Raw genomic sequence first — 14,867 nt, 5'->3', positions numbered from 1 at the left:
AAGAAGGGTCAAGCCTGCTTCTGCAGATCACAGCTCTGAGTGGTCGTGCAACGAATGCACAGAGCTGGCACGCCATGCTTGCCTTCCTGGCATCTGCAGCCTTCACTGGTCTTGTATTCTAATTCCTCACTCAGACTGGAAAATGAAACTTTCCTTTTTGTGACTGGCTATCCAATGGTTTTAGATAAATACGGCAATCTTTAACAAATGACCATATTGACTACCCCCTCCCTCTGCCTTTGGAACTATTAATTCTAATTTACATTCTACAAACAATTTATTCAACAAGTACTTGGTCTACTAACAAATAGTTGTTATATCATACTCTGCTCTAAGAACCTGTGTTGTACTGTTAAAGGACGTGATGGATTAGATGCTGGCTGTGTTCCTTGGCAGGAATTTTAGACATGTGCATACGTAATTACTATACAAGGCAGAAGATGTAAAATTCAAACTGAGGGCAATGGTGTTTGGTACTCTGGGATCTAAGAGGAAGAAACAGTTCTACCTGAAGATCAGGGAGGGTAGCTAGGAGAAGTGCGCTGGCAAATGCAGAGGAGGGGAAGCCATGAAGAATATATAGACTGGAAAGTATGGGATCATCAAAGCGATAACAACTACACCTCTCTTCCTCTCACCAGAGAGGACACAATATTTGAAAGCCTGTCAAGAACTTTAGCACAGACCCTGGGAAGAATTGCTATTTTAGAAGCCTGTGGCCGATTTGAATGCAATGAAACAAAATGTTCCATGTTTTGCGAAAAATCTTTGTCTTTCTCTCCAACAATCCATTCTACTTGTTAAGCCAGGCTTCTCTGAGGTCACCAGGAGGTCATGAAGGATATATGGGTATGACTAAAGTCATTACATTATCCATTAGTCATTGGTTATAATGTTGCTTGAATGAGAGAAACAGCTGGAAATGGTACAGGAACACAACTTGGGCAATGTCTACCTAAGATAGGTATCTCTTGCTGTCACAGAGGTCTGGCCCTACATATATCTCTTTTCTGTGTTGCTGAGCTAACTGGTTTAGAGACAATGTTGTAAAGAAGTGGAAAGTGGAAGCTTGGTAGTATGTTATTCTCTCTGAGATAAGTGCTTCCTTTTTTTTTTTTTTTTTTTTTTAACCACCTTGGACCTGCAAAGAGTGATCTGAGCTCGTCCTTGGTGCTCAACACTTCGGTTTTCATTTTGTATGGCTCACTGACAACTCATTTCCTTCACAGATAGCTCTGTCCTGTCCTGCTCATGGGTTCAGACCCACCCAGAGACAGCTGGAGAGAACTTCCTATGATCTTCCCTGTCCCCATCAGCAGCAGTAGCTGTCTGCTGGGACTTGAGATTGGAACAGGATTGGTGTGGCCAACTTCCCCAACTTCCTAACTAATGAGAGTTTGACCAGCAAAGAGCAGAGGGGCAGGGCTCTGGTTGGTGTCCAGACTAAGGCCACTTAACAACTAAATAAAGAGGGATTAGATCCCAAGTTCTGTAAGAATACTAAACAGAAAATGCAAAGATATCCGCTGTGGCAAGTCCTGCCTTGTAACATGGTAAAGTATTCTGCTTTTTTCCTAAGAGAGGAATTTTAAATTTCAGGCTTATATTACCATTATTTCAGTGAAAAGAAAGGACAGCTAATAGTTGGTCAGCCTAAAAGATTCTGGCATGAACATTTGAGTCATAAATTATTAGCCAAGCATCTTTTTGGATTTTGTAAAATAAACCACGTAGAGAACTAAGCGCTTCATGCCAAGGCAAAACTAAAAAGCTCTTCTTAGAGGTTTTCCCCACCCCTTTTCTGGATACAGTCTTATTGGTTGATAGCACCAAGTGCTTGGCTGCATTGCAAGGAATCACTCAGCTGTGGCTGATTACTGCTATAATTTTTTCCCTGTTCAGAAAATCTTGTCAAAAATAAGTTTCCAAGACAGCAAGAGAGAAAAAGTTTTTTTCTTTCTTTGTTCCTTTCTTCTTTTCTCCCTCCCTCTCTCTCTCTCTCTTTCTTTCTTCCTCCCTCCCTCCCTTTCTTTCTTTCTTTCTTTTTTTAGGGGAAGCCATTATTTGAAATACTAGTGGTAGGGTAGTGGCCCGGGTCTGAGATAAAGTGGAAGAATTTAGAAGTATTGTAAAAAAACAAAAAACTATTCCCATCCCTGGAATTGTGTGTCATATGGGGATACGTGGTCTAGCCTTGGCTCTGCCATAGACAGGGAGACTCAAGACCATTTGTTCATTCATCCAGCACTTAGGGAACACTCACTCTGTCTGACACTGTCCAGCACTAGGACAATCACAGTACTTCTTGGCATACCACTTATTTATGTTTGCAATATGAGGGATGCACTAGAATGATCTCTTGAGGCCCTCTACCTCTGGTTCTTGAATCTTTACTTCTCAGAGGGAGCACAGTATACCCAGAAGAATAGTAATAGGAAAACTAGTATCCAGTATCACATGCCAGGCACTGTGCTAACTAACCACTTCTACAATTTACCCCATTCTGTTTTCCCAAATAGTTCAAAAAAAAAAAAAAAAAAGGAGAGTGTATTATTATACCCATTTTACAGATGAGAAAATTAAGGGTCAGGGAGGTTGCGCTGCCTTTTGTTACAAGGGAGAAAGAAGCAGAGCCAGAGTCAAACCTAGCTCTGTCGACTCCAAGCCCAGGGTTCTTCCCCCCTCCAACCTCCAGATTTTAAGTGTTCATTCACCTCCCCCGGATTTTCTCTGGGAATACTTGTGGAAAATTTAGAAGAATCCATGACAGGACAATACCAAATACCTCATTCTTGCCTTATGTGTCTTCCATTAGCTTTCCCTCATTCCTTACCTACTAAACTTTTCCTATTCAGCTCAAGGGTGATCTTGCCTCTTTGTCCAAGGCCAGTGCTCCCACTGCTTTGCTTTCGTCTGTGCTTTACCTTCGACTTGGAATTGTTTTCAGTTTTGTCTGTAGCCAAACTTTTCCAGACTTTATTTGTCTTACTCCTAAATTTAATTCATTCAGGCCCAAATAGTTGTCCATCACAGTAAGAAATTTTAAAAAGAGTATAAGGTCATCTCTTTGGGGGACTTAAGACATGCAGATTATAGGAAAGAATTATGGCTAAAATAAAGAGCTTTAGACTTGTAAGGGAAAGAGAAGGAAAGTAGCTGGAGTCATTGGAACTTGAGAAATAGGTAAGGTTTGTGTAGATGAAAAGAGAAAGAGGCAAAGGGAAGTACAAGGTCAGACAAAGAGCAGAGAGGTCCACTGAGTACTGGACAAGTCAGATGTCTTTCTGGCTAGGTTTAAAGACTGATGATAGCTGGGACGGGACAGTTGAAATGGAGGTTACTGTTGAAGAAGGTTAATCAGAAGGAACCCTGGGTTAAGAGTTTCAGCATCTGTGTTCTTGCTCTGTCACTCTGTAATCTGGGGGAAATCAATCAAGGGACCTGAGTGTTTCCTCATCTCCTGGAGAAGTCCAAGCCCCTTCAAATAGCCTGCTTCTTCTCCTGCTCTTGCCACCTCCAGCCATGTTGGAGCATGTCATCACATGTGAGCAGTCACTTAGGAGCTGAGACATCCGTAACATCGAATGATCCCATTCACTCTGTGAGAACTCTAACAGTGCTGAAAATGATTTCTCACAAAGCTACACAAGTTAAATAATACTCATACACCTGCACTCAAAAATGGAACATTTCTGGGGCGCCTGGGTGGCTCTGTCATTGGGTGTCTGCCTTCGGCTCAGGTCATGATCCCAGGGTCCTGGGATCGAGCCCCACATCAGGCTCCCTGCTGGGTGGGAAACCTGCTTCTCCCTCTCCCACTCCCCCTGCTTGTGTTCCCTCTATTCCTATGTCTTTCTCTGTCAAATAAATAAAATCTTTAAAAAAAAAAAAATGGAACATTTCCCCTACTGATTTAGTTATTTAACTTTGAAAAACTGAAATTCCTTAGTTAAGTATTTGGGATTGGAACTCTAAAGGCTTGAGGGTTTCTGTTTTAACTTCACAATGGGAGGCAACAATAAGATCTTAAAGCTTTCTTTTTAGTTATGCCTGCCTGGTTCAGGTACTTAGCGGTGCCAGATAGGGTAGATAATCTCAAAGATGCTGATATGGATAAAAAATGCATCCGGCAAGTTCAAATGATTGGCCAAAACCAAGCAGGCAAGAGCAAATGCATCACCTATGACTCTCAAATGTCCAAAGTCCCCAAGGGAGCTGTGATGGTTAATTTTTTGTGCCAACTTGAATGGCCCATGGGGTGCCCAGCTATTTGATTAAACATTATTCCAGGTTTGTCTGTGAGGGTGTTTCTGGATAAAGTTAACTTTTAAATTGGTGAACTGAGTAAAGTAGACTACCCTCCCCAGTGTGGGTGGGCCTCATCTAGTCTGTTGAGGCCTAAGTAGAACAAAGGGCTGAGAAAATTGAGAATCCTTATATATAAGTCTCTGTGCACAGCTTTATTTCTTTAGGATAATTTTGTCTAATTCCTGGGCTAAAATAGATACCCTGTTCAGACATTAGAAACATATTTCCCAAAAACTCTTTAGAAAAAATTGTTCTGGTATTTCAGTCTGTTCCGGCTCCTGTAGAAAAATGCCAGAGAATGGATGGATTACAAAAAACATGTATTTAGGGGCGCCTGGGTGGCTCAGTGGATTAAGCCGCTGCCTTCGGCTCAGGTCATGATCTCAGGGTCCTGGGATCGAGCCCCGCATCAGGCTCTCTGCTCCGCAGGGAGCCTGCTTCCTCCTCTCTCTCTGCCTGCCTCTCTGCCTACTTGTGATCTCTCTCTCTGTCAAATAAATAAATAAAAATCTTTAAAATAAAATTTAAAAAAAAACAAAAACAAAAAAAACATGTATTTATTTCTCCTAGTTCTGGCGGCTGGGAAGTTCAAGATCATGGCACTGACAGATTCAGTGTCTATTGGGAGTCTGCTTCCTGGTTCGCCTTTTTGGTGTCACCTGCTGGAAGGGGAGAGTGAACTCTCTGGGGACTCTTTTATGAGGGTACTAATCCCATTCACGAAAGCAAGTCCAAAATTACCTCTGAAAGGACCTACATCCTAATAACATCACCTTGACGGGTTAGGATTTCCATATATGAATTTTGCAGGGACACAAACATTCCGACCTCAGCACCAAATTTATTTCTCTCTGAGTGAGGGCTTGGCTTCCGCAGCCACTCCAGATTGCATGCTCAGCCCTGCTCTCAAGGTCTTCCCCTGGCCTTTGACTTGGTGCTCACACTGTCAGTGTCTGCTGGGCAGCCGAAAACCTATCTAGACACATGGTTCTCATAATTCATTCATACATTCTTCCATTTACTTATGTAATAATATTATCTGTTCATTCACACTATAGGTACCCTGCTGGGAGCTGGAGTACACGGGATTTAGTTCAACAACTAATTGTAACATTAATTTAACTATAGTTATGATACTTACATAGTGCTGTAAGTGTATAATAAGAACCTGGCCTCATCTAAGGCTCGGGGACACTTCCTGACCGGGTGGCATTTGAGCTGAGCCCTGGTTGTTCTGAGGATCGGGCACTCAGTTCCCTAATTTTTGGCTAGTTCTTTTTATATAGGTGGAGGCTGTAATGACAGAAGCTTGGAAGTCACCTTCAGTGACAGATGGGACACAGGAAGCCTCCAAAGGTCTCCTAAGAGGTCCATTATAGCTGCTATTGCTTGTCCCCCCTGTCATGCTGTTGTGAAGCTGATGTTGCGGGGGTGTTGCCTCTGCTCTCTGTTCCTGGGTGGACTCTCGGTTTCCCATGACTGAGTCTAAATACCATCTGATCTCCCATTCATGCCTCTTTGTTATAGAAAATGAAACCTAACTAAATTATTGTAAGATAATTCATCATAGGCAAATGCATTTGATCCTTTGATCAGTCAGTATTTTGAACATTCTCCACAACTGCTGCTTCCGTTAATGTGGATAATGATAGTTGAAAGAAAAATCAATCCTACAGAACTTCAGTCGTCAAAACAGTGTGGTATTGGTATAAGACAGACCTATAAACCAATGAAACAGAATTGAGAGACCAGAAATGAACCTATATTTTTATGGCCAATTGATTTTCAACAAGGGTGCTGGGACCACTCAGTGGGGGAAGGAACACTCTCTTGAACAATTTGGTGCTAGGGCAACTGGATATCTGCATGCAAAAAAATGAAGTTGGATTCCTACCTCATACTGTATACAAAAATTAACTCAAAATGCACCAATGACCTAAATGTAAGAGCTAAAATAATAAAACTTAGATGAGAACACTGAAGGTAAATCTTCATGACTTTAGATTTGGCAATGGATTCTCAGATATGACACCAAAACCATAAGCAACAAAAGAAAAAAAAATAAATTGGGCTTCATCAAAATAAAAACTTGTGCATCAAAGAACATTATTTAAAAAGTAAAAAGACAATCTAAAGAATAGGAGAAAATATTCGCAGATCATATACCTAAGGGTCTAGTATCCAAAATGTATAAAGAACTCTTACAAATTAAGAACTGAAAGACAAATAACCTAATTAAAAATAGGCAAAGGGCTTGGATACACATTTCCCCAAAAAGATACGCAAGTGACTGATAAACGCATGAAAAGATGCTCAATAGTATTAGTCATTAAGGAGATGCAAATAAAAATCACAATAAGGTACCACTTCAAACCCATGAAGAAATTTTTTTTTTTTTTAATTTGACAGACAGAGATCACAAGTAGACAGAGAAGCAGGCAAAGAGTGAGGAGGAAGCAGGCTCACTGCCGAGCAGAGAGCCCGATGCGGGGCTCGATCCCAGGACCTGGGATCATGACCTGAGCTGAAGACAGAGGCTTTAACCCACTGAGCCACCCAGGAGCACCCATGAAGAAATTTTTTTAAAGGAAAATATGTGAAAATGAAAAATAATGCTGGCAAAGACGTAGAGAAGTGGAAATACTCATAGATTGCCAGTGGGATGTAAAATGGTGCAAGCACTGTAAAAAACATTTTGGTGGTTCCCTAAAAAGTTAAACATAGAATTACCAGATGGTTCAGCTATTCCACTCCTAGATACCTAGATATACTCAAATAAACAGATGTATTTTCATGTTCCTAGTAGCGCTATTCAAATATCCAGAAAATGTTAACAACCCAAATATTCAGCAATAGATGAATGGCTGAATAAAATGTGATCTATTCATTCTACAGAATATTATTCAGCCACAGGAGTGCCTAGGTAGCTCAGTCAGTTAAGTGCCTGCCTTTGGCTCAGGTCAAGATCTTGGGGTCCTGGGATTAAGCCCAATGTCAGACTTCTTGCTCAGAGAAGAGTGTGCCTCTCCCTCGCCCTCTGTTTCGTTCCCTCCCCTCTGCTCATGCTCTCAGTCTCTCTCTCTCAAATGAATAAATAAAAAAATCTTTTTAAAAAAGAATATTATTCAGCCATAAAAATGAACAAGGTACTGACTGATGCATGATGCTACACCATGGATGAACCTCAAAAACATTATGCTGAGTGGAAGAAAGGAGACAAAAGGCCATATATTGTGTAATTCCACTCACATGAAATATTTAGAATAGGTAAATCCACAGATAGTGATTGATGGGGGCTGGGAGAAGGGGTGTGTAAGAAGCAATGGCTTAATAGATTCAGTTTCCTTTTAGAGTGATAAAAATGTTTTGGGACTAGATGGTGGTTGTAGTTGCATAAGATTATGAATGGCTAATGGCCCATTCAAGTGATTTGGTGTTATGTGAATTTTGCCTCAATAAAAAAATAAACAATAAGTTAACTAGACTTGTTATGATCATTCCACAAGATATACATATAAGAAATTAAGCAGGAAAGAAATCAAGACCAGATTCTTTTCCTCTTAGGTCTGCCTGTTTTCTGGTTCCAATTTTTAAAATACAGTAGCAAAATCATGACATACCTTGTGTTATTACTTCTTTAGTGTCTTATTAGATGTCAAGATAATGAATTCTTCCATCATTTTCATCTGCTCTGTACAATTCAGATTTCAGTCCAGGGCTTCAGGAACATTGCAAGCAGCTGCACTGGAATTATGCATCTGACCATCAACGACATGCCGACGCTAACGGACAACTGTGTAAAAGTAGGTAGTTGCAGAGTACATTTTCTTCTCAGCCCTAATAGGTGGGCACATTGTCTAGTGGCTTGAATTGCTGAAATACATGAATGGGATTTTCATTAGTTTTTATAGTAAGAAAATCATTAAAAAATTTACACACGCACACTTACACATTTGAATCTTTATATACCCTAAAAAACTGTTTCCCAATTAGGGATATTTTTGTTTCAGAGATCATGCAGCCTAAGCATAAACTTTAACTTAAGTTTTATGCGTCAAACTTTTAAATGCAGTGATTTTTTTGAGCATTCCATTTTCTCATGTTTCTCCCACCTTTGTAACATGATATAATTCTGATTCCTCTCCATTACTCAAATGTAAGTGTACTCAAATATATTGAATAAAGATACCATTGTCTTTGAAATTAGATGTCAGAGTTAATATGTCTTCTGAAAATATTGGGAAAAATAAATCATCTCATTACTTTGCTAAGCTTGTTCTATACACGGTGGTAAATTTAATCATCTTTTTTTCTTCTAAAGGCTTTAGTTGAAAAGTGCCCTCGTATTACGTCAATAGTTTTCATTGGTGCTCCTCATATCTCCGACTGTGCTTTTAAAGCTCTTTCTACTTGTAAGCTCAGAAAGATCCGATTTGAAGGTCTGTGATATTAAAAATAGGGTTCAGCATTAATATTTGCTTTTACCCCTGGGCATTACAAACACAATATTTATCTTCTGTTTTTTGTTTTTTTTTAAACAGGAAATAAAAGGATTACTGATGCATGCTTCAAATTTATAGACAAGAATTATCCAAATATCAATCACATTTACATGGCCGACTGCAAGAGAATAACAAATGGGAGCCTTAAGTCACTTTCACCTTTGAAGCAACTGACTGTGTTGAATTTGGCAAATTGTATAAGGTAAATAAATAGTCATTCAGTTATATATTCAAGAGATATTGATTATCTAAAATGTGTGAGACCCTCTCCTCAAGGTGCTCACTGGTTAGTACACATGAAAGTCAGGAGTCCAAGTACAGGGAAGTGCAGAGTTCTGTGGTAACACAAAGAAGGGACACTCAAGTAGAAACATGGACTCCTATAAGAGTAAATGAATTCACAGGAACACTATAGGCTACTCTTTCTAATGAGGGTTCTCATGGCTAATTCTGTTAACAGGCCTTTTCCCAAATGGGCATTGTTAGTTGCTCAGGAGAAACCAGTCTTACTGAAGGGTTCCCTCTGGGTATGTTTGGTTAGGTCGTCCTCTGTGTAGAGTCCCTAACAGATGGACAGATGACAAGTTCTTAATGAAACCCTTTCTTCAGCTGGGCATTGGGCTTCTATCCTGGTATTCTCAAATAGGCAAGGATCAAATTCTTTTTTTTTTTTTTTAAGATGTTATTTATTTATTCAAGAGAGAGAGGGAACGCATGAGCGGGAGGGAGGCAGAGGGAAAGGGAGAAGTAGACTCTCCACTGAGCAGGGAGGCCAATGTGGGGCTTGATCCCAAGAAGCAGAGATCATGACCTGAGCCAAACGCAGACAATTAACCAACTGAGCCACCTAGGCACCCCAGGAAAGCATTTTCTATTTAGGCCTCTAGGACTCCTTAGAATAAGAATAATTAAAAATTGTTACATGTGAGAAAGAGTCACCAGAAATAGGAAAATAAATTTGATCTCCAAATAATTCAGATATTGGAATTGTCAGACATAAGATATTAAGCAAATGAAATGTTTGAAGAAATTAATGAAATCAGAAATATGAGCAGGCAACAAAATACGAGAAAATAACTAGATTTATTTAGAAAAAAACTTTTGGGAATAAAAAAATATAATATAGTTATTGAAATAAAGAAACCAATGGATTGCCAATCAGCAGATTAGAACTCACTGAGGAGAGAACTACAGAGATGGAAGATAATCTCTTCCATGACAGCAGAGTAAAACAAAACAAAACAAACCCCAAAAATATGAAAGAGCATATCATAGGGTAAAAAGACAGAGAAGTCTTAGTATCAGAGTTTCAGATTAGATTTTAAAAATTAATCTATGAAAGACAAGCGTCAAGCAGTACCTTTGAGAGTCAGAGAATATATTTTTTCCTCAACCACACAATAATCCCTTTTAAAATGGGCTGTGCATGAAGTTTTTGTTGTTGTTGTTGTTTGTTTGTTTTTGTTTGTTTTTGGTTTTTTTGTGCATGAAGTTTTTTTTTTCCCCATTTTATTTATTTTTTCAGCGTAACAGTATTCATTGTTTTTGCACAACACCTGTGCATGAAGTTTTAAAGCAAGTTTCAACAACTTTCAAATGATATCATTTGGATATCAACAACTATATTCTCTCACTACAATGTTATTAAATTAGGAATCAGTAATGAAAAGGTAAATTAAAAACATATATATGATTAAAAGTAAAAATTCTAGGGTATCAGAATCACTTGAGGAGCTGAATAAAACTACATATGCCCAAGCCCTACTATAGAGCTCCTGAATCTGAATATTTAGAAATGGAACCCCAGCTTCTGTATTTTTTTTTTTTTAAACATAGATGCTTTTGATGCACAGCCAGATTTGGGATTAACTACATTAACCAATTAACTGGGACCATTACCTGAATAATCCTTTTCTATTGACTTTTGATGCTCCCCGGATTATAATATAAAATTACGTATATGAGTCTATATGAACACACACACACATACACACACGGATGTGTATATATATGTCTGTTTTCAGACTACCTTTTGTGTTCCATTCACTTATCTGTCTTCTGTCTAATCTTATACAGGGGTGGCTGGGTGGCTCAGTCTGTTAAGCGTCTGCCTTCAGCTCAGGTCATGATCTCAGGGTCTTGGGATCAAGCCCCACATCTGGTTCCCTGCTCAGCAGGGGACCTGCTTCTTCAACTCTCTCCCTCTGCCTGCTGCTCCCTCTACTTGTGCTTTCTCTCTGTCAAATAAATAAAAATCTTCAAAAATATCATACAGTATTTTATCTGTAAACTGCGGAAAATAAGAGTATCTACTCAGAACTGCTGAGAGGATCAAATATGTTAATTCATGTAATATGCTTAGAATAGTGTCTGGCACATGATAAGCACTCGATAAATTTACTTATAAATTAATAAATAATAAGCACTCAATAAATAAATATCATTATTGCTTTGTAATGTTTTAATATCTAATGGAATTAAACTTTCCTTAGTAAGTTAGATATTTTTTGCCAGTTTATTCTTCCATATGAACTTTAGAAACTTTTTTATTTTTAAATAATCTATGCCCCATGTGGGGTTTGAATTCATGACCATGAGATCAAGAGTCACATGCACTGGGATGCCTGGGTGACTGGCTCAATGGGTTAAAGCCTCTGCCTTCACCTCAGGTCATGATCACCTCTGCCTTCACCTCAGGTCCTGGGATTGAGCCCTGCATTGGGCTCTCTGCTCAGCTCTCTGCTTCCTCCTCTCTCTGCCTGCCTCTCTGCCTACTTGTGATCTCTGTGTCAAATAAATTAAAAAAAAAAAAAAAAAAAGAGTCACACGCAGTAACCACTGAGTCAGCCAGGTGCCCTTTCAAAGAAGTTTAGAACAATTCGGTCACATTTCAGAAAAAATCCTATTGAGATTTAATTGAAATTGTATTAAATATATAAATTAATTGGGAAAAATATACAGTTTTATAATAGTTATTTGATTTTGTCTTTACCTAAGAATTATTTATTGAAGATGTATTCAAATTCCCAAATTATATGCAACTAATGAATTGTTGAACACCATGTCAAAAACTATTGATGTATTATATTGCTGGCTAACTGAATATAATAAATAAATAAAATGCTAAAAAAAAATTCCCAAGTCGTTTATGACTAATTATCACTTTGTCAATAATTTTCAGTTTTATGACATCATGGTACAAAAAGATGGCTTGTACAATTTCTATCTTTTGGAATTGAGAGTTTTTTACTTAGGGGTAAAGCGGATGGGGAAGATGATGATTATATTGTTTAGTGTGTTGGATACCTTTAAATATTGCATGGAACTTAAACTGAATTAGTTATATTATTCTAATTTTTATGCCTCTTTTTTGTTTGTTAAAAGCTCAGTCTAACAAAAAAAATTGTATCTTGATTATGTTCTTTTTGAATTTCTATTTTCATTTTGTTTTATATTTATGCTATATTATATGTTGCATAAAAATTCATAGCTAAAGTTAACAAAACAGACTGACCTTGGTTTTCTCCTCTGTAACAGAAAATATATTTACAATTGATATTTATATTATTACTGTTCATATTATTATGTTTATTATATATATTATTCTTATATTATTATATGTTTGGTATTTCTGTTGTGGATGAGAAATCCAGAGGTCAGTCTGATTTTTTTTTTTTTAGTAACACACACACACACACATTTTTAAAAATTTTTTATTTTTTAAATTTCTTTTCAGTGTACCAGAATTCATTGTTTATGCACCACACCCAGTGCTCCACGCAAAACGTGCCCTCCATAATACCCACCACCAGGCTCACCCAACTTCCCACCCCCTGCCCCCTCAAAACCCTCAGATTGTTTTTCAGAATCCACAGTCTCTCATGGTTCATCTCCCCCTCCAATTTCCCTCAACTCCCTTCTCCTCTCCATCTCCCCATGTCCTCCATGTTATTTCTTATGCTCCACAAATAAGTGAAACCATATGATAATTGACTCTCTCTGCTTGACTTATTTCACTCAGCATAATCTCCTCCAGTCCCATCCATGTTGATACAAAAGTTGGGTATTCATCCTTTCTGATGGAGGCATAATACTCCATAGTGTATATGGACCACGTCTTCCTTATCCATTCATCCGTTGAAGGGCATCTTGGTTCTTTCCACAGTTTGGCCACCGTGGCCATTGCTGCTATGAACATTGGGGTACAGATGGCCCTTCTTTTCACTACATCTGTATCTTTAGGGTAAATACCCAGCAGTGCAATTGCAGGGTCATAGGGAAGCTCTATTCTTAATTTCTTCAGGAATCTCCACACTGTTTTCCAAAGTGGCTGCACCAACTTGCATTCCCACCAACAGTGTAAGAGGGTTCCCCTTTCTCCACATCCTCTCCAACACACATTGTTTCCTGTCTTGTTAATTTTGGCCATTCTAACTGGTGTAGGATGGTATCTCAATGTGGTTTTAATTTGAATCTCCCTGATGGCTAGTGATGATGAGCATTTTTTCATGTGTCTGATAGCCATTTGTATGTCTTCATTGGAGAAGTGTCTGTTCATGTCTTCTGCCCATTTTCTGACATGATTATCTGTTTTGTCTGTGTTGAGTTTGAGAAGTTCTTTATAGATCTTGGATATCAGCCTTTTGTCTGTACTGTCATTTGCAAATATCTTCTCCCACTCTGTGAGGTGTCTCTTTGTTTTGTTGACTGTTTCCTTTGCTGTGCAGAAGCTTTTGATCTTGATGAAGCCCCAAAAATTCATTTTCGCTTTTGTTTCCTTTGCCTTTGGAGATGTATCTTGAAAGAAGTTGCTGTGGCTGATATCGAAGAGGTTACTGCCTATGTTCTCTATTATTCTGATGGATTCCTGCCTCACGTTGAGGTCTTTTTTCCATTTCGAGTTTATCTTTGTGTATGGTGTTAAGAGAATGGTTGAGTTTCATTCTTCTACATATAGCTGTCTAATTTTCCCAGCACCATTTATTGAAGAGACTGTCTTTTTTCCATTGTATATTTTTTCCTGCTTTGTAGAAGATTATTTGACCATAGAGTTGAGGATCCATATCTGGGCTCTCTACTCTGTTCCACTGGTCTATGTGTCTGTTTTTATGCCAGTACCATGCTGTCTTGGTGATCACAGCTTTGTAGTAAAGCTTGAAATCAGGTAACGTGATGCCGCCAGTTTTATTTTTGTTTTTCAACATTTCCTTAGGAATTCAGGGTCTCTTCTGATTCCATACAAATTTTAGGATTGTTTGCTCCAGCTCTTTGAAAAATACCAGTGGAATTTTGATCGGAATGGCATTAAAAGTATAGATTGCTCTAGGCAGTATAGACATTTTAACAATGTTTATTCTTCCGATCCATGAGCATGGAAAAGATTGAGATTATTTCCTGCATATTCTCAGACCACAATGCTTTGAAACTGGAGCTCAACCAGAAGGAAAAGTTTGGAAGGAATTCAAACACCTGGAAGCTAAAGACCACCTTGCTTAAGAATGCTTGGATCAACCAGGGAATCAAAGAAGAACTTAAACAATTCATGGAAACCAATGAGAATGAAGACACTTCAGTCCACAACCTATGGGATACAGCAAAGGCCATCCTAAGGGGAAATACATAGCTATTCAAACCTCCCTCAAAAAAATTGAAAAATCCAGAATACACCAGCTGTCTCTACACCTTAAAGAACTGGAGAATCAACAACAAATTAAGCCAACCCTACACACAAGAAGGGAAATAATCAAGATTAGAGCAGAGATCAATGAGATAGAAACTAGAGATACAGTAGAATGCATCAATGAAACTAGAAGCTGGTTTTTTGAAACAGTCAATAAGATCGATAAACCATTGGCCAAACTAATCCAAAAGAAAAGAGAGAAGGCCCAAGTTAATAAAATTATGAATGAAAAGGCAGAGATCACAACTAACACCAAGGAAATAGAAACAATCATCAGAAATTATTACCAACAGTTATATGTCAATAAGTTAAGCAACCGAGATGAAATGGATGCATTCCTGGAAAACTATAAACTTCCAAAATTGAACCAGGAAGAA

The 14,867-nt window shown here is 38.4% G+C and overlaps 1 protein-coding gene across 1 annotated transcript in view; it reads left to right on the top strand.

Annotated features, from left to right (window-relative positions):
* The window catches only part of FBXL13 (F-box and leucine rich repeat protein 13), a 233,922-nt gene that overhangs the window by 144,480 nt on the left and 74,575 nt on the right, over positions 1 to 14,867 (top strand). Inside the window, exons 13-15 of the mRNA XM_046020438.1 lie at positions 8,013 to 8,111; positions 8,630 to 8,747; positions 8,850 to 9,012. Coding sequence (XP_045876394.1) covers positions 8,013 to 8,111; positions 8,630 to 8,747; positions 8,850 to 9,012 — 380 coding nt within the window. The remainder of the gene's footprint in view (positions 1 to 8,012; positions 8,112 to 8,629; positions 8,748 to 8,849; positions 9,013 to 14,867) is intronic.

Source organism: Meles meles, chromosome 10 (assembly GCF_922984935.1).
Source record: "Meles meles chromosome 10, mMelMel3.1 paternal haplotype, whole genome shotgun sequence".
In the NCBI taxonomy this organism is placed as follows: domain Eukaryota; kingdom Metazoa; phylum Chordata; class Mammalia; order Carnivora; family Mustelidae; genus Meles; species Meles meles.
This window is presented reverse-complemented; position numbering and strand designations above follow the sequence as displayed.